This window comes from Urocampus carinirostris, chromosome 1 (assembly GCF_059441175.1).
Source record: "Urocampus carinirostris isolate Australia breed hairy pipefish chromosome 1, RoL_Ucar_1.0, whole genome shotgun sequence".
Lineage (NCBI taxonomy): Eukaryota > Metazoa > Chordata > Actinopteri > Syngnathiformes > Syngnathidae > Urocampus > Urocampus carinirostris.
This window is the reverse complement of record NC_142349.1, coordinates 34545015-34572005: the sequence shown is the minus strand read 5'-3', so window position 1 is coordinate 34572005 and position 26991 is coordinate 34545015. Positions and strand designations below refer to the sequence as shown.

The window sequence follows — 26991 nt, the reverse complement described above, 5'->3', positions numbered from 1 at the left end:
CATTATGACATGCCCGGCTTTCGACAGATACTTCCCTGCACAAGACTCAGATACAGCTTGGGTGACACAGCTGTTCATGTTTTGAGTTGAAGGCAGCAGAAATCAATGACGAATACCATAACAAAATCATTATTACTTCGCGAAGCAGGTTCAGCAACAACTCTTCAGAAAAATAAAACTCTAATCCAAACCTTTTGATGATAACAAAAGGAAAAGCATACGATTGGACCCAAGAAAAGCCTGGGGATTTTTATATGATTTGTGAACATTCCTCGAAGAGAATGCTAATAACCAAAGGAACAGACTTTGCCGTTCAAATTACATGAAAGTAGCACTCGTCACAGTAAAGCCATGCAAAACGTTAAAGTAGAGATCACGCTGATCTTTAGTCCAGTAATTTGTAAGTTCATGTACTATCTTGGTTTTGTTCTGCACGGTTCATGTTGTGCACCAGTAGAAAAATTATGTGTTGAATCGGGAAAGTAAGTCGTATTTCATGTTACACTCAACGAGTGTTCAGTAAATGCACATATTAAACTGGTGGGGTCTTGTAGCTCCAACAGCTTTAAGAACCACGGGACAAGAGGTAAGATCTTAAGCCCAAGCCTGAGTCCGAGCCTGAGTCCTAAAATTACAATAATTATATTCGGGTCAGGCCGGCTTTTCTCTCGCTGACTTATTTTCTTGAATTATCCAACAGTCATTGTTCTTCTTTGTCTCTCTGACTCTCTCTCTCATTCTCTCTCTCATTTTCTTTCTCTCTCTCTCTGTTCCTCTCCCTGTCTCTTCTCTTCTCTCTTCCCATCGTTGTTTTTCTTTGTCTCCCTGCCTCTCTTTCTCATCTCAAGGACATACTACTGCTGTGGTTTATGGCCCAGTTTTCAACAGCCTTAAGATTTCCCTGTCAACACTTAAAAAGCATGTGTCAATTATGGAAAATTGTCTCCTCCTCCCCCCGAATCTTCACAAATTAAATATGAAATTTGGGGTTTGCTTCAGACTCTGTCCTGTAAATGAAGTTAATTCGTCGGGCTGGGTCGGGGTTTAATACGCACAGGCCTGTATTGGGTCGGGCTGTTTTTTTTTAAAGCCAAATCTAAGCTCGAGATTGGACGCAGCGCCTTAAACAAAACGTCAAAACTGATGGGGAGACATTACACTGGATTTTATGAAGACTTTCAGAAGAAAGAATCAGTAGAGCATGCAAAGGAAAAATACAAAGAAGGGGCTGGTAGGTGAAGGAATGAAGGCAATGTCACTACAATGTTTGTTGGACTTGAATAATAGGCCTCAACTAAGAATACTTTTACAATTATTTAGAGGAGAACGGGACTTTTTAAATGGAATTTCTATAATATCCATAAATATAAGATTGGGTAACGCTCCAAAATGATGGATGCCAACCGCCGTTAAACTTGAATAAGAAGAAGAGAAACTTCCAAAACCATACCAGACATACATCCACCGAGGACCAGGTTGCCCATTCCAGTTCATTTTTAACCATTTTAAACCAGTTTATCTTCAAAGTGCTAATCGGTTTTGCTGAGTCTTTGCTCAGGTGAGTCCATTCCCACGTCAGGTTTTCACACGTTGCTAATGCGAACGCTGACACGGCCTCTTTCCTCCCGGTAGCTTTGCTCTAGACGGATCTTCTCTGGATCGGACACGTCGGCAAGCTTGCCGCCACCATTGCTGTGATAGCTGTGTTGCGGGTCAGCTGACGGCTTGAAAACAGGCGCCGACTTGCTCTTGGCCACCTTGTCAAAAAAGGCGAAGTCTGCCACGTATTTGCCCGATGGCGACAGAGAGACAACGGGCGGGAACTCGTAGCCCCAAAGGATTTCATCGGGCAGGTAGGAAGTACGAACTTGGCAGGTGGCTGACGTGGGCTCTATCGTCGCGCTCAGAATAACCAGCAGCTCAAAGTCGGCCAGTTCCGGATCGGTCCAGCCACCGCCTGGATAGGTAGATGGAGAAGACTTATGTTGATACAATAATGAACTTTCCTTATAATGGTATTTCCCAATTCTTAAACATGCCAAATCTGAGAAAAAAAGTCCATGGTTTTTGCATAAAACGTATACATATTGCCCTGGTATATTTCAATTATTTTCCAAGATAATGAATTTAGAAGACAGCTTGTTTTTGTCATTCTGAGCTGGGACCTCATCAGAGTTACACCAGCATCCTAACAAGCCAGTCGCCTTATTGTTTGACGTCTTAATTAGGCAGAGAAGTTACGAGTGTTTCAAGCAAAGTTTTGGTATTTTTTGCGGAAAACGCCTAGGTGTTGTATCGTAGGTGGATGCAGAAATGGAACAAAAGTCGAGCAGACAGAAAGGGGCTAACTGCACAAAAACATGCAAAGAGCCGCCAACATTGGGCTAACCGGGACAGATAAACAAAATGCAGCTGCACGGCTGGCCGACAAAAAGACAAGCAGTGAATAGCCAGGCTAACTGGGAGCCAGCAACAAAAAGAGGAATGGCTACAGCAAAAAACACGAAACCTAGATGGGAATAAACCAAGGGACGCGGCAAAACAAGTACTAACCCCAGGCTAGCCGGCCAAACTACATAACTTTACGTTTTGAATCTGAAAAAATAAATCGTATTTTATTTTACACTAAACTAGGGTTTAGCGAATGCTCATATTAAACGAGTGGAGTTTATTATACGACATCAGGTTTGACCACTAAAACTAATTCATTCATATATAGTGACGGTGCTGGAGTATGCCTTTTTTGCTGGCTAGACAGCTAATGAACTATGTCCCAAATAACTAGACTTATTTTCTTTAGATGCTATTAATTCAGACAATTGCCTCAAGCATTACCCTTATAAGGTCGCCATAATAGTAAAAACAAAAAAACGAAGTACAAAAAAGTACCCCACGATACAGATACATTCGTTACCATGAACAAAAATCTTCACTGAAGTCATAACAATACGTTTCATACTTTTGGACAATTATTGTCCAAAGCAACAACAAAAGAGGGTTTGCAATGGGCATATTAACCACAAGAGGGTACTCGAATACCACTTTATATGTTTCTTAAAGGCAGAACAGTATAATTGAATAATTTATTGTAACTATGCATTTCCAGGGCGCACCGGATTATAAGGTGCATGATCAAATTTCTGGCCGATTTCGGATTTTCAGGTGTGCCTTATAATCCGGAAAATACGGTACAATTTTATTCAAATCAAATAGATGTTTATCACCCCGAACTCCTATCCACAACGTTCATAAGCACAATGTATACTGGAGTCGCATGCTGCTCTTTAGCGCTGCAAGTGGGCCCCTGGCACTTTTCCAAAAATGTTTACAAATTGACAAAGATGGGGGAGGAAAATACATTTTTGTTTTAATATGGTTTCTGTAAGAGGGCAAACATAACACAAACAGGTTTAACATTTTCCAACAGAAAATAAATACTACATTTCAACTAAGGGTGTAACTACGACACGAGAAAGAAGATCAGCTGGTAAAAGTTCACGGGTGGAAGTGACGGGTTTGACTGCTCACTGGTATCTGGTTGTAAAAAAACAGGATATAGGTTGTCCCCTTGAACGCAGCAAAGTCATTTATTGTGACATGAAGTCGTGGTTCTCGGGTTTGAAATCCTGACTGGAGAAATATCTGCAATGCAAAACTCCGGGAGCGTTCTCCATTTGTTTTTCTCTCTACTGTGTCCCCGGTCACACAGACATTTGCGGCTGAATCACGGCTAAAATTTTGCGTTTTTTTTTTTGCCCGTGGTTGCCCGGGATGGAAAATGCGCAAAATTTGACAACCCGCCGTTCGTCTGTGGTATGGCCGGAAAAAAGACGCCGGCGACTGTTCCGCTTCCTCATCGCGTCATTTCTGCGTCATTTTCTCGTGTGGACCACGGGTATAAAAGCTCCCGAGCCGGTGTTGTGCCCAAATCCGACTCCTACGCAACACACCCCCCCCCCCCCCCCCCCCCACACACCCTCGCCTGAACGCGCATTCTGCTGCGATCGCTTTTGACCTTGTCATCCGCGTTAACAAACGCATTTTGTAGAATACGATCGCACTTTATTGTTTAAATAAACGCGTTATATAGACTAGGATCTCCCAATTATTATAATTAGCTCGCTTTATTGTTTTAATAAGCGTTTAATATAGAATACGATCGCTTCTGATGAAAGCGCAACAGAATGCGCGTTCACGCGAGGGGGGAAGAATTTACCGTTCGATTACGTTCACAATAAAAATAAAGACGGAAAGGATTATGTTGTATTACATTCCCAACGATTACAAGACGAAGTGAATTTGGTTATATGTTCGCCATTACATTTCCTATAAGTGAGATAAAACGAGGTATAAACAGATGGAGAAGCGAGGAAATGCAAATCTCGGCAGGAATGTATTCATCGGGCTGTAGAATTCATAAACGCTCTAGACACAGTCCCGTGAATATCAAGATTTCAAGCTATGGCATCATACCAGCTCAGTAGCCTAGATGGTAGTGTGCCCGCTTTGAGACTGGGAGGTCGCTGGTTCGCGCCTCGACCGAGACATACCTAATTGGTATAATGGCGGCGCCCTCTGGCTGCGGCTGCATCGACTCGCTACAACGGGTCAGGTGTATCGACATTTCGTTCTGTGTACATTGTTACAAAGAATGACAATACAAAGGAAATTATTATTATTATTATTATATTTATTTTATTATCTTGAAAAGAAATGTCAAGAAATTAATATGGGTTAAGACGAGATCACTACGCTGATGGGGAGGGGTTTATTGAGGGTAATTGTTTTATCTATTTTCTAATTATTCATTATCGATCAGTTCATAACACTTTACAAAGCTTAGGAGCCGGGACTCTTACTCTCGGCCAAAAGGCCAAGCTAAGGACCTAGCATCAAAGCTTTGCCACGACCATTGTTAATGCACCGAAAGATTTATTCGAAATGAAGAGAAACTACGCTGACGGTGATCCATGTTCACCCCCTTGACGTCACGAGCACAATGGTGTGCTCGGCAAATCGCGCTGTATATACGCGGAGAAAGGCGTTTGACTGTCACACACGTAACACGCTAATTTCACGTAATAACACCGCGATACAGGCGCAGAACATGCTATTACCATGCTCCGCCCACGATTACCCGCTGAAATTTCCCGTCCTACCCATGTGTAACTACGCCCTGGCCGCGGCCAGAGCACGTCGTTCCGCGTCATTTCCGCGTCATTACCTCGTGTTGACCACGTGTGCGGCACGCGGTTTAACACGTGCTCAAACTTTTGAGCAGCTCAAAAGTTTTGAACGCGGCCAACCACGTGAAAATTTCCGACCGCGAGTAAAGCACTGCTCTATCTCGTCTATATGGCGGTCTCAAATCGTCCAACAGCGCCCAACGACATCTGCTTCACGGCCAGAAGTTTACGGCCGCGGTCCAGCCTCGATAAACTCGTGAAAGGCTGTGTCCACGCGCTCTCAAGAATTGAACAGCGCAAAATTTTTTCGCGCTGCCACCCGCGCGCGAATTTCCGACCTCGTGTTATGCACTGCCGTAACTCGTCTGAATGGCGATCTCAATGCGTCCTGTAGCGTCCGCCTCAAAGTCAGAAATTTCTGGCCGTGATTCAGCCGCAAATGTCTGTGTGACCGGCCCCTTAGAGACGAGCTGTGCGGGCCCAAGCGCAGCCCTTTTTAAAGAGGCAGAATCACAAGCCAGGCAGGTGGCTGTTTTAAACAAACTGGTGGATGTGTGATCGGCCATGGACCACAAAGGTAAAAGGAGCAAATTAACTGAACAGAAATCAAACACAAACTGTATCAATGTGATTTTAATTAGTTTACATTTTCAAAAGGCTGCTATTTTATATTTTAAAATGCATTCTGGGTTTTACTGCTCTCTCTTTGTTGCCTAGATAAGGAGCACGTTATGCATGTTCCAGTTTTTTGTTGTTTTTATCAAATCCTCAAAACAAAAATTACATTAAAAAAAGTTGATTTCATCAGTGTTTTTTGGGCCCCTTTAACATTTTGGGTTTCCAATGCCTGGTTTAGGACTCGTGAGTGTATATTTTTAGAAGTAAAATTTGAATTCATGTGAGCAGGCGGAACACACCCTTGGCTGCCCAGGCCCTGAGGGGGCTGTCGTCGTCTATGACGTGGTAAAAGGTGAGCGGCAGGATGAGGAAGGGGCTGTCACTGGAGGTGTCCACCTGGAAGGCCACGTTCCTCTGGTCCAGGCGAACAGTCTCGCCCTCCTTGGTCAGAGACGACTGCAGAAGCTTTCCTGTCACCTGTAAACCGATGCCCAAGCCAACATTTTGTTCACCTTTCACTGACTTTGCAGAAATGCTGAGAGTAATGCATTACAAAGAAAATCCTTTCTGGAACACGTTTTTTTTTCCGCAGAAACGACTTCTGTTTCGCGTTAGTGGTGACATTTTGTAAAATAATGGTTATTACAATTTGGTGCATTACTTTACTACTTTCTACAATGCATTATTTTCATTGGCGGTTCCTTTTACACTAATAAAGTAATACATTGCCAGCAACTCAATGCTAAACACATCAACATTGCAAGGCTGGTGTGTTTATTATGACCTACAAATTACAACTGAATACAGTTACGGTGACACCGTCTCAAGCACAGGTACCTGGACGTGTAATTTATCTTTACTGATATTATGATATTCGTCCTACCATATATACTCACATCCCAGCCATAGTTACAACTAAAAGATAAAATACTCAAATCAAGTTGTCAGTTCATAAGCAAATATTTGATTGTGTGCCACCAGTAGCGCATTGGGAGGTGGTGTGGCTTATACAGGAACAACGAAAGCAATGGGGCAAATTTGAAAACTGAAATTATGGTAAAAGAGTGCTGAATTTTGGTCTTTTAATTTGTAAAATGATTTTTGCAATACACAATGCCTGGATAAAAAAACATTTGAAGACCAATGACAAAATGGATATGGAGTATCTCGACTGTTTGTTTGGAAGCCCTCAACATCGCACATGCTGATAAATATGAAGGCTTCAATGCTTCCACATGTTGGTGTACACATTTTCTATTTCCCTTATTATGTAGCTATTATTAAACCGTATTTAGGGGTTCGCCTTTAATGTGAGTATATATGGTAATTTGTAACTAGATAGTTACACGCAAGTTTTGTGTGTCAGTAATCTGGAGGAAACTGTTTCACTAATTACTATAACTAATTATTTTTTCAGTAACCCGCTCAATAATAATAATAATAATAATTTCCTTGTATTGTCATTCTGTGTAACAATGTACACAGAACGAAATGTCGATTGCACCTGACCCGTTGTAGCGAGCCGATGCAGCCGCAGCCAACAGAGGGCGCCGCCGACCACTTTTTAAGTCTTAGGAATGACTCGGCCGGGGCGCGAACCACCGACCTCCCAGTCTCAAAGCGGGCGCCTTACCATCTAGGCTACTGAGCTGGTTGACACGAATATTAAACATTGCAAAAATGAAATGTTGCGTTCTTGCAGAAAGATGAGTGAAATAGCGTGGCGGACACTTGCCTGGCAGCCGAGCAGGAGGCTTTTGCGCATGTTGGCCACCCGGATCATGAGGCACGGGCGGCCTTCCTGCGTGGACACCACCGCGTGTTGGCTAAACTTGACCGTCTCCCCTCTCTTCTTGGGACGTGCCACCTGACGTATGACATCACAAGACTTTGGGATACGGTGCAATCAAACAACATTCTTGAAACTCCATCAAAGAAATCGAGTGATATCTCACTCTTTCTTATCTACATACATACATACATCAATCCCAAGTTTTTTACTTGGGTTGTGTTAGAAAAAAAGTAATTGTCCGCCATCTTGCTGCTGCGCACATCCCCAGTAACCAAAAACCTTTTCAAAGGCCTGGGGCCAAAAAAAGAGAAGAGAGATGGTGCGATTAGGCGACTTTGAGTCTCCATGGTTTGTATTCTACCTAGTGCTTCTACGCACTTGTTCTTGGTTAAACTGCACAATACAGCGACATCTAGTGATCAAAAATTGCACAGTCTAAAAATTAGGCACCTCAACACGCAGGCCGCAGGCCAACTGCGGCCCGCTGGTTAATCGTTTATCGTATATATATATATATATATATATATATATATATATATATATATATATATATATATTCCAACTAAATGTGACTTGTATGAGATGTCCTGTGACTTCTATGTGTCTTTGTGAATGCTACAAGTGTCCCGCTTGTGCAGAAGAGACCGCGAAACTTCACAGGCAATGTGGTTTTAGTGTTTTTTTGGGTCATTTTCCCATCACTATTTGGGTTGTTTTTGTAACTTTCAGTCAATTTCCTATCCTTTTTCGTCCGATTTATGCTCTTATGACCCGTTTTGAAGGTGATAGACTCATGCAGCACAAGCAGGAACTGAAGGCAGGTGTGCTCATAACAAAGACAATCTCTATTACCAAAACTAGATCCGAAACAAAAACAAAAAGTAGGCACATATCAAATAACAAAAATGCCCAACCATAAACAAAAATCAAATGTGGAAATAGAAAAATGCAAGGAGAAAACAGAAACCAGAAACATAAAACAGCTTAGATATGGTAACAGCGTAACAGCAAAGGCCCTAAGCAGCGTGGAATAGAAACGACACAACGAAAGATGGAGTCCAAATAGTCTTATATGAGGGACTAAGATGATAAGCGACGGGTATGTGAAGATTTGACCCAACTGTGCCCAGATCCAAACCCATTCAGTGACTTGACTTATTTTTCTTCCATCTTCAAGGTAACAAAAAGCAGTTTAGCCCTAAGAGGTTTGGAAATCAAACAATGGCAACAAGATTGGTCAACAATGACAATGATGTAAATAACGCATCATAATCAAATTAACAAACCCGAGTGCATAATAGTCAAAACAATTAACAGTGAGCCAAAATAACAAGAAGCTGTGCACAATAATACACAAAATGTTATATTATTTTATAGTAAAAACAGCATAAATGATGAACTTTGCAGCAGCCCAGAAGAAAAGAAATATACAACTAATTACTTACTTGGAATTTATGTTTTTTCAGGACTTTTCATACTCTTTAGTTCTGTTTCAGTACTTTCTTTACTAGCTTTTGCACTTCTCCCGTTCTTTTCAGAATGTTTTCAGTTGTTTTTCACTTTATAGAACATTTTGTGATTTGGTCATTTTCCAGACGTTTTGGGGGTCGCTTCGGTTGTTTATTTTGGGTGGTTCTCTGTCATTTTTTGGTCTGCTTTCATATTGAGATAAAATTTGTGGTCATTTTTAGTTGTTTTCTTGTTGTTACTTTTGGGTTGTTTTTTAGTCATTTTTGTAGAAGCAAAGAGTAAGCAAGAGAAGCCGTATTCGGAACACTTGTTCACTGTTCACTGTTCCATTCATGTTTAGAACGTTAAAAGTTGAATAACTGTTAATACAGACAGGCAGATGAACTCAACAACTATATGTGGTTTCTTCAGTCCTTTATATCTCCTGTTTTATCATTGAATTCGTTTATTTCTGATTGATTGATGTTTTTTTCCGTCTCCTTATTTCCTTCGTACTTTTTTATGTTTATCTTTTTTTATATTATTTTGCGTTAGAACGTAAAGATTTTCAAGAACACTGGAATGCTTTTATCAGTCCTTTTCTAGTGAAAAACATGATGTGGCCAAGCCTCACCAATACTCCGTTTCCAATTGAGTTTGAAATCCCAGTTTTAAATACAATTTGAGAGTCTATAGAAATTGCATCTTTTCATTGTTAATGAACATGTGTCTGATTTAAATTACTATTTTAAATATTTCCAAGGTGGGGATTATTCCCCACATGTCCACATGTCTGGCTAAAAATAGTCAAAGCCTGCACCTTAGCCAGGAAAGTTCCAGTGATGAAGATCTCCATGAGCGTTGTGATAAGCAGCTGCGTGATGAGCAGGACGATAGCGACGGGACATTCCTCTGTGATGCAGCGGAAACCGTAACCGATGGTGGTCTGCGACTCCAGCGAGAAGAGGAAGGCCCCCGTCAGCGTCTGTACCTGCATGACGCACGGAGTGTGGTTGGACGGTGGCTCGAACTCTGCAATCACAATTACATTGTATCAGTCCTGCAGGCTTATTTCTCCCCAGATCATGTTGACATTCTACTTACAAAATTAATAAGTACAGTAAATTCCAGACTTCAAGCTTTTTTTTCCACATTTTAAACACTGCAGCTGACAATAACATGCAGCTTAATCCTTTTTGTTCGTGAGCCGGATGGTCACACAGGTGTCAGACGCGTGCCGGGCCCTTCCGGTAGATGTCCCCAGCTGCGGTGCCTGTCGGGGCCCCGCCTTGACGCGGTGTGTCTCCCCGACCCATTCAAACATTTGGCTTAGAACTGGTGTGGAACAGGGGAATCAGATTGCTTAAGTAAAACAAGCATTACGAGGGCATGCGCCAGGTGATAGCGCAATATGATTTCTGCCCAGTGCTCTAATATTATCAAAGTGAAAAAAATTCTGTGAAGCGCGGGTTAACGACAGGAATAATGAAGGACCCTTCAGTAGCCAAATGCCATGTAATCTAATTAGTGACGTGCATGAATGGATGAACAGAATTCCCATTGAATCAGCAAGGAAATGTCTAGAAGAGAAAAGTAACACGTTGTGCTGCGATGAAGACACCTGTTTGCGTACTGTGTCTGCAGGAGTCAATCTAAATCAACTTGCACAGCAGTCAATATTAATTTAATTGGCATTAACATATACGCAGGAGTACGACAAAAACATTCTCAAAACGAAACTCAATATACCATCTATCCATCCATCCATCCATTATCTTCCGCTTATCAGGGGTCGGGTCGCGGGGGCAGCAGCCTTAAAAGGGAAGCCCAGACATCCCTATCCCCGGCCACCTCCTCCAGCTCATCCAACGGGATCCCGAGGCGTTCCCAAGCCAGCCGAGAGACATAGTCTCTCCAGCGTGTACTGGGTCGCCCTCGGAGCCTCCTGCCGGTGGGACATGCCCGGAACACCTCCCGAAGGAGTCGTCCAGGAGGCATCCTTATCAGATGCCCAAGCCACCTCAACTGGCTCATCTCAATGCGGAGGAGCAGTGGCTCTACACAGAGTCCCTCCCGGATGACTGAGCACCCTGCGGAGGAAACTCATTTCGGCCACTTGTATCCGGGATCGTGTTCTTTCGGTCATGACCCAAAGTTTATGACCATAGGTGAGGGTAGGAACTTAGATCGACCGGTAGATCGAGAGCTTTGCCTTTCGGCTCAGCTTCCTCTTCACCACGACGGACCGGTACAGGGTCCGAATGACGGCAGACGCTGCACCGACCCGTCTGTCGATCTCCCGTTCCATCCTACCCTCACTCGTGAACAAGACCCCAAGATACTTGAACTCCTCCACTTGGGGCAAGATCTCATCCCCAACCCGGAGGGAGCATGCAACCCTTTTCCGGCTGAGTACCATGGTCTCGGACTTAGAGGTGCTGATCCTCATCCCGGCTACGAATCGCTCCAGCGAGAGCTGAAGATCACGGCCTGAGGAGGCCAACAGCACCACGTCATCTGCAAAAAGCAGTGACGCAATGCTAAGGCCCCCAAACCGGACTCCAATCCCACCAACGCTGCGCCTAGAAATTCTGTCCATAAAAGTTATGAACAGAATCGGTGACAAAGGGCGGCCCTGGCGGAGTCCAACCCTCACCAGGAACGAATCCGACTTACTGCCGGCAATGCGGACCAGACTCTGGCACCGGGCATACAGGGACCAAACAGCCCGGATAAGACTGTGCTGTACACTATACTCCCGAAGCACCCACCACAGGCCCTCCGAGGAACCCGGTCGAATGCATTCTCCAAGTCCACAAAACACATGTAGACCGGACAGGCAAGCTCCCATCCACCCTCAAGAACCCTGCAGAGTGTGTAGAACTCAATATACTGTCCTGACTAAAATTTTGAAGCATGTACAATCACAACAGCCTGTACCTGTGCTGAGTTATGCGACTGATTTAAGCTTTTCCATCCTTGCTGACATGACAAAGTGATAGAAGAGAGACAAAGTATTGCTACAAGTACATAAAAATTGTTATACATGCCGACACAAGTTACTAACTAAGAAGGGGTACACAATCGCGCTGACAGTTATCTTACTGCTATCAGCCTAATTTGACATCACAGTTTTTGGCCCGACAGGAAATATATACCTGATAATTAATGACAATCTACCACTATAAAATATTCAACCAGTTGACACTACTTGTTAGAAAGATTCCAAGCGCTTATCTATTATGTTTTTTTTTTTTTATGAAGTAGAAATACTTGGTCTCCTCTTTATCTCATTGTGATAAGCACAAGGAATGGGAGAGCTTAAGATCAGTCCCATGGCTATGCTGTTGGGATTGTACGAGCTTTTGAATTTTAGTCAGTACTTTACATTGAGTTTTTTTTTTGAAAATGTTTTTTTGCAGTCCTGCGTATATGTTAATGCAAAATTATTTAATATTGACTGCTGCACTAGTTGATTGAGATCGACGGCTACAAACACAGTTTGCAACCGAGTGTCTTAATTGCAGCGCAATGGTTACTCTTTTGTACTAGATATCTCCCCGCTGATTTTTTTTCAAATGTTAAACATGGACCTGAATTATTTAATTTTTATGGCTCTTCAAGTCTGTGGCTTAATATTGCGCAAAAACAAAATTGAGTTTCTTTCTTTAATCTGCGCATGCGGCTTTAATTGAAGTGCGCTCCGTAGTCCGGAATTTAGGGTAATCTCTCGTGTTCTCACCAAGCAGGTCTCCGTGCACTAGCGCCAGCAGATACCACAGCACCCCGAACAGGAACCAGGTCCCGGCAAAAGTAGCGGTGAAAAGGAAGAACTTGTAGCGCCACTGCATGTCCACAAAGGTGGTCCACAGGTCGCGCATGTAGAGCGACCCCCTGCCGCTGACGTGCTCGATTCGGATGTTGCTGCGGCCATCTTTGGACAGAATGCGCCTTCTTTTCCTCAGTGTGCAGCCGGGGTTGGAGAGGCCACCACCCAGCAGGGGTTTTAGGACATCAGTCTGGGTCTGGGAGTGGCACACTTTTTGGGGTGAGGAGCTATGGGATGAAGGGGGCGTGGCAGACGTCATCTGCAGAAGGAAATAACCACCGAGCAAGCGCCATGGCGGTTCAGCGACAGAAAGTTTGAATATCCTTTCATAAACATTTGGAGTCCTTGTTTTTGTGGGAAAATTGCATGTGTATTTTTTTTTATTTTCAAATGCATTCCACATATGTTAAAGGGACACTGTGTCATATTTGACCGCTAGATGTCACTGTTATTTTGTAGTGCAACCCCAAAAAAAAACGTGTGGTACAAAGCACAAGGGTAACTACAAATAACACAGACTCAAAGTTGCCAAACTGCACCCTTATTCCTTCTTGTTTACCCAGTCTTACTCAAGGTGATTTATGAGGGTACCCTAAAGCCCTGTGCACACCTACCCATTGTGTTCGCTCGAACAGCTTTGCTCAGCTTAATAAATTTTATCTTACAAAGCTCAAACAGCTTTGTAAGATAAAATTGGATTGAACTTGTGCATTGTTAAAACTTACTTAATAGAGAAAATATTGAACTTTCAAATTGAAGAACAGGCAAAAATATTTTGAAAAATCCCAAAATGCAAAAACATTATAAATCAAAATAAATAACCTGTTCTACCTCCTGGGCCCCAGTGACCACAAATGATAATAAAAACCTTATAATGTCAATTTATGCAACATTAGAGTTTGAGCTTTAACTAGAGTGGCTGTGCGCCGCTAAACCATCTCCTGTGTTGAGATGTGAGACCATTTGAATGCATTTTTTGGGAAAACCGCTTAGTCAGCAATACTAAAAATGCCGAGTGAGCTTTTTGGGGAAGTTTTCACATCGAGGGTAACCTATCTGACTGCCTGTAAAATATGTTGTTTATAGTCAATGTTGTTCTGGTTTGGGAGAGAGAAAAAGGGGGAAAATGCAGGGTCAACAAAACCTAAAGTGTTGAGGCAGATTTTCGGGCATTTTTCACCTCTAAGGTAACAGAACTGACTTACTGTGAAAGATGGGGGTCATATTTAAACTCATCCCCCCTTTTCTTGTGTTGACAAGAAAAACGATAAATACTTTTTATGCATTTGGTCCCATTAGGGAAATTCATTTTCACAGACTATACCAGGGCAGTACAGTCGGTGCTGTCGCAGCAGAGTATGCAACAAATGATTTATTGTACTTGGTATTCCCAGGCGGTCTCCCATCCAAGTACTAACCAGACCGTAAACGGGTCTATGTACATACTTAGGTCCCAAATGAAAACATTAACACCCCCCTCGCTTAGCTCGCAGGTGATTGAAAAATATTAAGCTGATGCGTGGAATTCATTATCAAATATTTTCGATCAATGGGGTGATCTGAGAAAAGAGTGCCTTGGCTCAAAAAAGGTTGAGAAACACTGGTTTAATCTATAGAGCGTCACATCTGATTATACGCCACTTGGCATGAATCAAGAAGCATGAGCTCACAATGTTGCCAAGTTATTGCTCGAGCTGTTGGTTTTATGGCATTATGCTAACGTTGCCAAGCATAGCTTCCCCACGCAGAAGCAGACAAACGCTTGCCTGTGCGGGCGGCCATTAGACACGCTAAGTTAGCTCCGAGCCGTGGCCCATCCCGGCGGGGCGGGCAGGGCGGACAAAAAGAGGAGACTGCGAGGATGCGAGAGAAAGAGAAGCCTCGGTGCGTTAAAAGACAACGCGGTGATTTGCCAAAGACGAAAACACTGCCGCTTCTTGTCCGAAGGGTTTCGGCACAAAGAGCGATCTCTGACTATGACTGGAAACTAGAGATGGCTCGAAGCATGTCATGGGAAGGTGCCAAAGCTTTCTTCTCTGGGCATACAGTACACTTGACCACTGTTTTAGCAGCTGAATACAAATATTTCCATGGTCACTCATCACAAAATCTTCCAAAGTATTTGAAAAACACGCATAATTCATTGACACCAGAAGTGAGATCTTAAGCCTGAGACCGAATCTGACCCAACCCTAATTTTGACCCTGGGTTCAGCCTAAAATGTCAATCAATACGTTCAGGTCAGGCCAGGCTTCTTTCTGGCTGACTTTTTTTTTTAAACAAATAGATTATTTTTTTTTATAAAAATGTATTCTAAAACAATGTGTGAGTATTTAACCTAAAAAGAATAAATTTATTGAAAAGGTATATTTAAAAAAGAACATCTCTCTGTGCTTTGGCTCCTTCCTCTCTGTCTCTCGTCCACCCGTCATTTTTTTTCTTCCTCGCTCTGTCTCTCTCTTTTAAAGTGTTGTGGTAGATTCTTAAGGAGGTACTACTGCTGTGGTTTATGGCCCAATTTTCAACAGCCTTAACATTTTCTCGTCAACTCTAAAAAAAAGTCTGTCAATGCTGGAAAAAATGTCCAGTAATGTCACCACTGCAGACAGAGAAATACAAAATAGGTATATGTTATACAGTTTTGTTTAACTTATATTTCATTTTAAATAGACAGGCTTTCATTTGTTAGCATAAATTACCTCTCCTCCTCTCGAGTCCTCGCAAACAAAATGTGAAATTTGCGGTTTGCTTTTTGAAAATCAAACTAACAGGCTCAGGCTGGATAGGGTTTTAAAACCAGCTGGCCTGGGCCGAATTGGGCTGGCTTTTTTTAGGCCCGATCTTACCTTTGATTGACACCAATATTTCCCCTTTGCTCCAAATTGTGAGCCTCTTTGGTGACTTAGAAATAGTGCTTATATTGAAAAAAATCGCAGGCCACTCTTGGCAAAAACAATCAAATGGTCTCGTAATATTTTGCAAACAAGATGACAAACAAAACATTTCGAACCCATTTTCGATTTGGTGAGCAAAAGAAGGGCACATAAGAGGCACAAAACATTTGTCTGTCATTCAAACTAACTAATGAAAACATCTTACAAGCAAACCTGGATTTTACCTGGTGGGGGGAAAAGGCAAATAAATTCAAAGCGGCTGCAGCAAAGGTCTGAAGAGCTTTTCACATCAAGAGTGGTGAAGCCAATGGCTCGGTTTACAGGCCTGATGCCGATTTTGCCCAAAGCGAAAAGGGACAGAGTGTGTTTTTTCACCTCTAGGTGTCACTGTGTTGTATCTTGTAACCCACAATTGCTAAAAAGCACAAGTAAGAATACAAACTACAGAAACTCCAAGTGACCATTTATCTTCTCAGGGGTTTCAAAAAAAAACAACCTGAGGGCCAGTTGCAGCCCGCGCGATGATATTGCGAGGCCCCAGACCGAATATGTGAATTTAATGTAAGAGTTTGAGATGGATGCATACTCTGGCTATAAAATGGTCAAGGCTGTTGAACTAAAGCTTAAAGAAAGGTAAATGCTACTTGCCCTTAACATGTTAAACATGTTTTATCTTATTGGGCATTGTTTTAAAACACAACTTGGCTGTATTTGCTTTTGTTGTCATACGCAGGGTTGGGTAGGGTTACTTTAACTTGATTACTTTACAATTATGACTCATAACAAGTGGTAAGCTTTCTCTCCTGGCTTTGATCTCTATGATCTGAGGCAAAACTAACGTAAAATGCGACAGAAACAAAATGAAAATAAATCCAAACAGCTTGCCAACATCATTTTTGCCGTTCCATGTGTTCCGTTACTCCCCATGCCTGCACAAAATGTAGTAATTTTATTCATATTTAGTTTCTTTTGTCTTTTATTAGCATATTTGGTATTGGAGTAATCCAAAAGTATTTGAAAGTAATCAAGTTAAAGTAACCCTAGCCAACCCTGGTCATACGTCATATCAATTCAAGTTTAGAGTGAATAATTTAGGAGGAAGCCATGTTCAGAACCATCTGCGTTCATAAAAATAAAGGTTAAAAACTGCTAATACAAACAAATCAATCATTTTATTTTCCTACTTGCATAAGTAATTTACGTTATTTTATTACTTGCAGTATTGTTTTGCTTATTAGTGATTGATTGATTTTCTTGATAACTCGTAATATTTTTTGTCTAATCTTGTTGCAAACAATGTTAACTTTGTTGTTAACAACGACAATAAAGACAATTTTACTATTTTGTGTAGAAATGTGGCCCAATCCCTGCTCAAGGTGATAGTGATGGGAACTTACTTCATGTGCAGTCCCTTCTCAAGGTTTCTTCATTTTTTGAGTTTTACCTTGCCCTCTTGTCGGTTTTAGATCGGGGGATGGTGTCATAATAGTCCGTAGTTTTCAATAGGCTTTGATCTGTGCAGCCCTTTGAGACTCCTTGTGATTAAGAGCTATACAATTAAACATGACTTGACTTAACTTAACTCTTTTTAGAGAACCGGCTCTTTCAGCTCAGCTAGCTGAAAAGAGCTCCCAAGCGGCTCTTCGGAGATTTTGTTGTAGCTTCATTCGATAAATTACCATTTGTTATGTAACTACTTAGCTACAAAACTACATGGTGAGGCTCATCTTTTGTAGCTTCAGCCTCACAGAGGCCAGCGAGCAACTGGTGACATAACCCGTCGTCTTTCGTTACATAACTTTTTGGGGTACCGAGACCCCAAAAAGCTTCGCACTCACAATGATGCCATTCAAGAGTTAGTAGGCGTGCACACACAATCACACACACACACGTCCATTCAAAGTGGGGGCGACCTCTTGAACGAGATGTATTTCATCTCTTTGGCAATGCCGCTTTCCCCAACATTCAATCCAAACTTTTTTGGAGACCCTACAAAGCTTCACACACTCACAAGACACCATCAAGAGCAGTAAAACATAAAGCCTGCGGGCCGGATTAAGTCCACCAACAGAATCTGGCAGGCGAGAGAGAGAGAGCACTGTGAAAAACGCAAAAGAAACAAGCGTCACCAAAGCCATTATTTATTTATCTCTCTCTATTTAATTCCCTCCTTGTCTCTTTCTGTCTTTTTTTTAAATGTTTTATTTCTTTCTTTCTTTTTCTCTATCTCCTTTTCTATCACTTTCCCTTTTTTAATTCTCTCCTTCTTTCTCTGTCTCTCTCTCTCTCTCTCTCTCTCTTCCTGTCTCTATCTCGCCTTACTTTCTTTATCCCCCTCACTCTCTTTTTCTCTCTCTGACTATCTCTTTTTCTCTCTGACTCTCTTCTCTTTCTTTCTACCTTCATCTCTCTTTCTCTTTTTCTCCCCCTCAATCTTTCTTACATTCTTTCTCTTTATTATTCTCTCTGTCTTACTTTTTCTCTCATTTTCCTTTTCTTTTTTTTCAAATTTTCTCTTTCTTTCCCTTTCTTTTTTCTTAATTTCTTTCTCTCTCTTTCTGTCTCTTTGTTTTCTTTATCATTCTGTAATTCGCTCTACCCGTCACACACTCTCTCTTTTTATTTTTTTCTGTCGATCGATCTTTTTTTGTCTTTTTTTTTCAATTTCGTTGTCCCTCTCTTTGCCTCTCTCTCTCCACCTCTCCATCTTTCTCTTTAATCTACCAATTCGGCCCCTGCGAGAGTGCTTTTTTTACCGTGTGGCCCCTGGGCTCAAATGAGGTTGACACCCATTAACAAGAGTGTGCACACACACTCACATTCAGACACGCATCTGTCCAATCAAATTGCGGGTGAACTCTAAGGCAGGATGTATCCCGTCTCCATGGCAACACCACCCCGTTTACCCACATGGCGATGCCGCTTTTCCCTTTTTGATCCAAAGAATAAAACCTGTTTCCTCCTATCCTTATTCGCTCTCTCTCTCCCTCTCTCTTTCTACTTCTCTCTCGCTTCTCCTCTTTTCCTCTCTCCCTATTTTCCTCCTTGTGCCTCCTCTCCTCCGTCCACACAGGAATGCTTTGTTTGACTCACACATGAAAGACACAAAAGACGCCATTGACAAAAAGCATCCCCACACTTGTGTGCCCGTGTGTGCGTGTGTGGGCAGGCTATTATGCGTGAACTTGTGTGAGTGTGAGAGTGCAAGTAAAGTTGTGATTTTGTGTTTGCGCGCAAGACTGAAAGCCAAGTGTTGTGTGTTTGCGTGCACGCTCCGTTGCATCTGTGAGAGGAAAAGGAGAGTAGGGCGACAAAAGACCTCGGTTAGTATTCTGCGAATGACGGAACTCCATCGCCCAGCTGCGCCGCGGCAACACATGCACCTTATCACGTGTGAAGGTGTTCAAGTGGTCTCGTGTGTGAGAGTTGCACTTTTTCTGTGAGAGTATTTGAGAAGTGGGCAGGAGAATGATTCACTTATGTCTTAGAGCACAGGTGTCAAACAGGCGGCCCGCGGGCCAAATCAGGCCCGCTTAGGGTTTGAATCCGGCCCGCGAGACAACGCTCAGAGAAGCGCAAGAGAAAAACAAGCTGCAGGTTGAAATATGTTAACTTGATGTTGCGAAAGCCAGGTGCCTCTCACAAAGACACTGTACTTGTGTTTCTTTCTCTCTCTCTCTGTCTCTCTGTCTCTCTGTCTCTGTCTCTCTCTGTCTCTCTCTTTTCTACCCTTTTTCTCCCACTCTCTCTCCGTCTCTTTCACTCTATGCCTCTCTTTTTCTCTTCCTTTGTTCCTCTTTCTCTCTCTCTCTCTGTGTCTTTTTAACTTCCTTTGCTCTAACTTCCTTTTTTCCTTTTCTTTCTTTTCTCTTTCTCTCCTTCTACCTTTTGCGCTTTCTTTTCTCTCATTCTATCTTTCTATTTCTCTTCAGATTTCTTTCTTTCATTCCCTTTTTTCCCCCTCTCTCACGACTTCTCTTTTTATCTCTTTTGTTTTGCACTCTCTCTCCCTCTCTCTTTTTCCTTTTCCCGCCCTCTTTATTTTATTTCTTTTTCTCTCTTTTTCTTTCTCTTTAATCTACTAGTCCGGCCCCCTACTAGTCCGGCCCCCGACAGAATGTTTGTTCTAGCGTGTGGCCCCCGAGTTCAAATGAGTTTGACACCCCTGTCTTAGAGGGTGTTTTGCTTTCAATTAAGTGAGTTTTTTGTTATGTTTGTGATGATGCAGTGTTCTTTTTTGCTAGTAGGAAAAACCCAACGTGTGAGAGCATTTTTGTGGTATGAGATTCATCAGTCATGGGTCTTTTCTTAAGATGCTCTTTGAATATGTGCGCGAATGTTTGATGGTGCTGCATTTATGTGTGAGAGCAAGTTAAAAGTGTTAAAATGTTTGAATGAGAGAGCCTTTCCTTCTTGTGTTAGTGTTGCATGTGTATATAGTTTTACAAACAGTGTGCATGAGTTTTGCTTGAGTAATGTGTGCCTCTTTTGATAATAGAGAAGAATATATAAGAGCCCTTAAACTGTATTTGTCACGGTTGCCATGGCGCCCAATTGGCCCCGCCCGTGTGGCGCCAGCTGCGGCTTGTTGACAGATTGGTTGGTCAGTGCTCTCACTCTTCCTTTGTCAGTCCGTCAACGAACCTCTGCCCCGCAAGACGTGGGTTTTGACTCGGTCCTGTTTCCTGTTGGTATTTCCTGTCCGGAATTGTTCCCGTTTATTTTGTCCTGTTCAATATCGGTTTCCAGTTTCGTTCCCGTCTAGTTTGACCTGTTTAGTTTCGATATCCTGTTTTGATATCACTCCTGTCTGTCCCGTTGTTTGATATCGGTTTCCAGTTTCGTTCCCGTCTAGTTTGTCCTTTTATTTTCGATATCCTGTTTTAATATCAATCCTGTCTGTCCCGTCTTGTCCGGTATCGTACCAATCTGTCCGATATCTGCTCGGGCTATTGGTATCGATCTCGTCGGCCTCTGGCTTCCTATCATTCCACGCCAGACTGCTGCCTAACGTGCATCCCCATTTCCCGTAAAATAAAAGGCTTGTGTGAGCAAAGTCACGCATTTGGGTCCTGATCCTGTTACGGTTCTTGACAGTATTTAATTTTTATACATAAGTAAGAGCATTTTGGGATATTGAGTGTAATTCAGTAATTGTTTCAGTTAAATGTGCAAGAATTAATTTTAGCTCTTAGAGTAAATAGGGGATATTTCAATTAAATGAGAGCAAATGAGGAAGTGTAAGGGCATTTCTCGTGAAATACATCACACACTTGAAATATTCGAATCTAGTATATAAAATCATATAGCTTGTGTGAGCATCAGTGTGTTTGCCACCTTACTGTGCAAAAGAGTCCATTTAGTAATATGTGAGATAATTAAACGTTTCAATTCAATATAATGTATTAAACAACAGAATATCATTTTGGAGTGTAACTGTTGTGTTTCAATTGTGGGTGAGATTTGTTTCCCTGTTTTTTAGTTTATGAGTCAAATAATTGTGCTTCTACCTGAGTGTTTCTATAAACTATTCTTAAAAATCGTATTCCACTCTCATGTCATGACTCAATTTGGTTTTCAGTTGTCAGATTTTCGATTTGAAAATGAAAAGTGTTTATACACAAAAAACAAATATCGAATCAAATATCAAACCTTTTAAAAGCCAAAGGTTACTTTTTTGTTACTGATTAGCACAATAGGCAACTAGTTTTATATGCATTTCTAAAATAACATGTTATTATTATGTCATTACTGTGTTGTTATTATTATACTATTACCTTCTAGTATTTTTAGAAGTAGGGTTAGAAAAAGCACAGTCAACCATTAAAACGTGGTTTCAAAGATCATGTCAATTATTATTAATGCTAGTTAGAAATCTATTTTTCTAGAAAATTACTATAGCCCATCACTGGTAAGTAACCAGCCCCCGGGCTATTGAATGAAATGAAAAATGAAATGATCTGCATTTATATAGCGCTTTTCAAGTCAATGACTTCCCAAAGCGCTTTACAATGTGCTCCACATTTCCCAATAGCAGCCTTGCAGCCATGTAAGGCGCTAACCTGCTTATTGGGGGTATTAGGGGTTCAGTGTCTTACCCAAGGACACTTCGAAATGTAACACGGACGAGCCGGGATTTGAACTGGGATCCCTTGATCCCAAGACGAGTGCTCTACCTCCTGAGCTTCTCGCGGGCACCACGATTGAGACCCTAGTTATCGTCCCTCAAAACACTTTTCGCTGAGTTCAGGCGAAAACGTTGTTAATGTTATTACAAGTTTGTAAATATTGGAGGTTAAAAAAAGGCTGAGCCACTAAACATGCTAGTGAGAAATCAATTTTACTAGAAAATCACAATGACCCATGATATAATTTCAGAACCAGTCACTCGGGAGGTCATAGGGGGCTACCCAGTGCCCACGGGCACCACATTGGGACACCCGAGGTAGACTATGTTGTTTCAATCAAGAAAATTAAAGGAAATAAAGATTTACTTTTTGAGAATTTTTGTAGAAGTAGCAAAGAAATGTAGTATTATTGTATCATGGTTACATTATGTATTATAATGTTCTAATATCTAGCATTCTAATAATGATTCTACCTGTCAACTGATGTGTTTTCCCTGTATTTCATACATATTTTTCATCTTTTCAATTGGTGTAATAATAATAATAATAATACATTGTACTCCGAAGCACCTTTAAGGACACCCAAGGTCGCCGTACATACAGAAGGACACAACAACAATGAAGAATGAATAAGGAGTAATGTATGTATACTGTATTGAAAAAATTGCACTGGAATTTATTTATTTTAAATATACTGCTACGTATAATAAGCAACACTAAATGCTCTAATAATTTTTGTGATGTTTATTTGGTAAATAAAATGAACTTGTTTTACACAAATTATCTTTTCATTCATTCTTCATAGTCCGTCTTGCTATGAGTAAATAGGTTCCGCGTTGTGTTTGTAAGGTTTATTATCGTTTAATAAGGGGATTTGCATTGTTAATAAAGGAACAATAGACTGAGGTTGAGAGGTATGAATGATGATTATCATTGTCCAATTTCAAATAATAATAATTTGTATTTAGGAGCATTTTGTTTAGGCCTACTAGTCGTCCAGAGTTTATTACAGAGGTTCCCAAAGTTTTTCCGGTTAGATGCCACATAACTTGTCCCTTCTCTGATGAGGGGCCGGGCTCAGTTTGCAGGAATGCCTAAATGTAAGAATATAATTTTCCAGAAAGCCAAAATTAAATAACCCTTCTGGATTCAAGAATAAAAGTCAGCATCAAATAAATGATAACCAAAGAACCCTTCTGGATTCTTACCAGAATATAAATCAGAAAATAAATAAAATCCTTATTTATATAAAAAAAAAAGTAATAACCAATTCAAACTCTGCGTTCTCTAAAGAAGAAAAAAGGCAATGGCAATGCTGTGCACGGTTTTAACAGGTCCAAGATCAGCTGAGTTGTCAGAAACACTGGAACACCAGTGGTATAGATGACTTGCGAAAAGGTGTTCGATTTAATCTCATAATTACACGATTTCTGTCATGGTACCAGAGAGGTTATGTTAATTTCATTGTGTGTTACACATCTTACAATGACGATAAATTTGTCACATACAATGCATAGAATTAAATTCAATTTATCGTCATTGTAAGATGTGAAATGCACAATGAATTTTTTCTCTGGTACCATGACAAAATTTTGTAATTTTGAGTTTTAATCAAACGCTTTTTTGTAAGTCATCCAAAATTTAACCTTTATATGTTAATTTATTTTTTCATTTACATGTATATTACTCATAAGCAATACACACTATATGTTAATTTTGTTTTCATCTGGGGAACCGGGGGTTCAGAAAACATAAATACAACTAGGCAATAATAACTATATAAAATTATAATAATACAATAACTACGCATTACCATAGGTTTCTATCCCCCCACTATACAGCAGTTTCACTTTAAACGGACCAACCTATTTCCCGTTATATCAAGTCTTACAATGACAATAAGTTTGTCACATACAATGCACAGAATTGAATTCAAATGTATTGTTATTGTAACATGTGAAATGCACAACTGAATTTATATTCGGCTCTGGTACCATGACTTATGATAGTGTGATAAGGAGATAAAAATCCAATTACTTTTCATATGTCATCTATATAAATGGTAGTCCAGTGTTAAGGGTTTGGCGCTCTCACTACCAATAACGCAAACCCAGACTTCAATCTCTTTTTTGTCTAAAAAAAAAAAAAGGTACATCAAAATGCTCTCTGGTATTGTTCAGTGGGCCGACAATAATGAAGAGGCAGGCCAATATTTGGCACGGGGGCTGTGGTTTGGAGACCACTCGTTAATTTAGTCGATTAGGAGAAATATCTTTTTTATTTGATATTGAAAATGTCAGTCCCATTTGTGGAGAGAGATTTCCCTAAATTCTCGAGAAAATCTGCCCCAGTGAAACACACCTAAACAATAATAATGTGCAATAAATAAAGTTGAAGTTGTTGACTTACCATTTCGAAGCGTTGCCGGGTTCAGGCTTTTGTTCGACGGGACTTGGCGTCAGCCGCTGATGCGCATGGTGCAAGTCCAGTTGGGCATGGTGCGTTCGGTCTCTCGATGCCCTCAAACTCGCGGACTTGACCCCTCCTTGGTCTTTATAAGAGGCCGCTTTCTCTCCCTCACGTGTTTGCCCCCGTCCCGGCATTCCTGTCGCGTCCCGCGAACGCTTGCATCCGAGCCGGCACCCTTTAGGAGTTCCGACTTCGAAAGTTGAGCAGCGGAAGAAGGGTCGTGCACGTGGAGTGGCGATCCCCCCGTCCTCCTCCTCCTTCCACTGCCGCTCCTGTTAAAAGAAAACAAGACACGAATACGCTTTTTCTCCCCCAGACCCATTCATGAATGAAACTGAGCAAGTTGGCCGGTACTGAGCGTCCTGTTGGGTCTGAAAGGCAACGGATCGTGAGGCGAATGAGAGCCCTTAGTCTCCTCACGATAAGGTGACCCAGCATGACTTAGGGAAGGCGCACCCCAGGCAATGAGTCCACGTGTGTGCTGACTTTCTAAAAAGTGCTTGAAAAAGAAGGCCTCTTCCTGCAGGTTCGTTATGAGTGAAGCATACCTGTCAATTTATATGTTTTCTCTTTAAATTGTGTACGCCATATAAAAATCTTTGTATACGTTTTTTTTTCTCAAATCACAAAACGCATATTTTGTTCAACATATATCATCTCGCCTATTACGGCCCTGATCTGAATCTTCTCAGTTACTGATAGCATATGACAACGTACACATAGATTGATAATAATATTGTCGCAGGATAAATCCAGAGTCTTTTTAGCCCGACATATTTAATTTAAAAAGTCAATTTTGACTAGATCTCTTACTAATAATGAAATAGATTTCCAAAGATTTGCTCTACCTTCCTCACTTTAATGCTGTCGGCAAGAGAGTTTTCTGTCACGTTCAAGGAAACTGGAATGGAGGCAGGTGTGCTCAACAAAGGATGATATTCATTCACAAAAACCACCAACAACAAACAGAAACAACTAGCAGAGTGTCCAAACCAGAAACAAAAACAAAACCTTACTCCAAAAAAACAAACCTGACACATAAATCAAACCTGGTATGTTAACAAAAACAGGGTAGTAATGACCATGACCAGACCCTGTGTGCTGTCCTAACAGTCCTCACAAAGAGATATGGTACATGTGTGTCCAGTTTGAAACCAGGTTGGCATCCCTTTGGGGGAAGGTGCCATTCCAGATCCTGGCATTGCATCCCCCTCAAGGGTATGTTACACCAAAAAAAGATCAGAGAAGCAAAAGCAGATGGTCTTTTTTTGCTGTAACAAGGGACGATGGTGGCTGAGGGTGCTTATCCGTGTCCGCTGTAACAGGGCCAAAAGCAGTCAGGGGCTCTTCTTCCCACCAGAACAGGGACCTTCTCCTTACCGCTGGGACAGGGTAACAAAAGCGTCTGGAGGACCTTATTTTGACTGCCGTAACAGGGAAGTGAGTCTTTTGGTGGTCGGGTCATTCTATCACGTTTGCGAAGGTGGACCCACAATCAGATGTGCTCAACAAAGGATGGTATTTAGAAACAAAAAACAGGAACAATTAAAAAACAAATTAAGGCTTAAATCAACAAGGAAAGTACCAAAACCTGAAGAAAAAAACCCTGACATGGTAACTGAGGCAGTGGCAAAGATCCAAACATGTTTGCTCTTCATACATTCATTATAAAGGGCCAAGGTAATAACAGTCTGGTGTAAGGAGTTTGGGCACAGGTTTTTCTAGTTTACCGTCCATTTGGCGCCTTCTAGGGGTAGGTGATGTACCAGATCCTGACATTTTCAGCCATGAGAGAAAAGTATGTACTGAGTATAGGAAGACAATGGGTATTGATGTTATGACTTTTTATTGCAAATGAAACTATATTGTGTTACAGAGACCCCTCGCTACTTCGTGCTTTGGTTATCGCTGGTTAACTCCTTGTCAGATTTTTTATTGAATTGCCTTTATTGTCATTGATATCAATGTATCGTGCATTGTGTTTCTAATATACAGCAGACAGTGCAAAACAGATTAGGGAGGGCGCCCTGTGTAGGGTGGGTGAGACTTTATGTGTGGGCGACTGTGATAGGCTGCTGTTGGCTGTCAGTCAAACAGCCGGGGCATGCGCAGTCAACATTTTTGAATCAAAACAAAGAGGGAAGCATACCAGCCCGTTACTTTAAGCAACTTGTTACATTGAACATAAAATAATCAAAAAATGGACTCAAAGTTAGAAGAACACAAAGAAATGCTGATGACAAGCGGGTGCCGTGTGGTTTGTAACACAACCCCTAGCAAAAAGTATGGAATCACCAGTCTTGGGAAAGCACTCATTCAGACATTTTGTTCTGTAGAAAAACTCAGATCACAAACATGAAACAATCGTAAGGTCACTCAAAAGTGCAATATATTGGCTTTCAGAAACACTAAATTAATTTAAGAAAAAAATATTGCAATGTCAGTAAATGTTACTTTTATAGAGCAAGTGCAGGCAAATAAATATGGAATCACTAAATTCTAAGGAAAAAAATATGGAATCATGAAAAACATATCACTATTATTAAGTTGCACCGCCTTTGGCTTTTATGACAGCTTGCTGTCTCTGAGACATGGACTTGATGAATGAGTGTCAAACAGTATTCTT

At 41.4% G+C, this 26991-nt stretch overlaps 1 protein-coding gene across 2 annotated transcripts; it reads right to left on the bottom strand.

Annotated features, from left to right (window-relative positions):
• Positions 1–726: 726 nt before the first annotated feature.
• LOC148374441 (ATP-sensitive inward rectifier potassium channel 10-like) lies at positions 727–24582 on the bottom strand. Of its 2 annotated transcripts, none has more exons than XM_088336504.1 (6): positions 24306–24582; positions 12788–13070; positions 9866–10077; positions 7540–7671; positions 6104–6281; positions 727–1957 (listed from the first exon to the last, which is right to left on the bottom strand). In XM_088336504.1, exons 1-6 carry the CDS (start codon positions 24306–24308, stop codon positions 1584–1586), a joined length of 1182 nt encoding a protein of 393 aa, XP_088192630.1. In that variant the 5' UTR covers positions 24309–24582; the 3' UTR covers positions 727–1583. The 2 variants fall into 2 exon arrangements, with proteins under 2 accessions (XP_088192630.1, XP_088192623.1); XM_088336497.1 differs by having other exon boundaries at positions 12788–13133; positions 24306–24581.
• Between the last annotated feature and the right edge of the window lie 2409 nt (positions 24583–26991).

Bases quoted from the DNA above. Each gene is read 5' to 3' on its own strand.
- LOC148374441 (XM_088336497.1), bottom strand. The intron at 10,078-12,787 runs GTGAGAACACGA...TTGTGATTGCAG, and splicing joins AGTGCACGGAGACCTGCTTG to AGTTCGAGCCACCGTCCAAC. The intron at 7,672-9,865 runs GTGCAGGCTTTG...GTCATACGTCAG, and splicing joins CTGGAACTTTCCTGGCTAAG to GTGGCACGTCCCAAGAAGAG.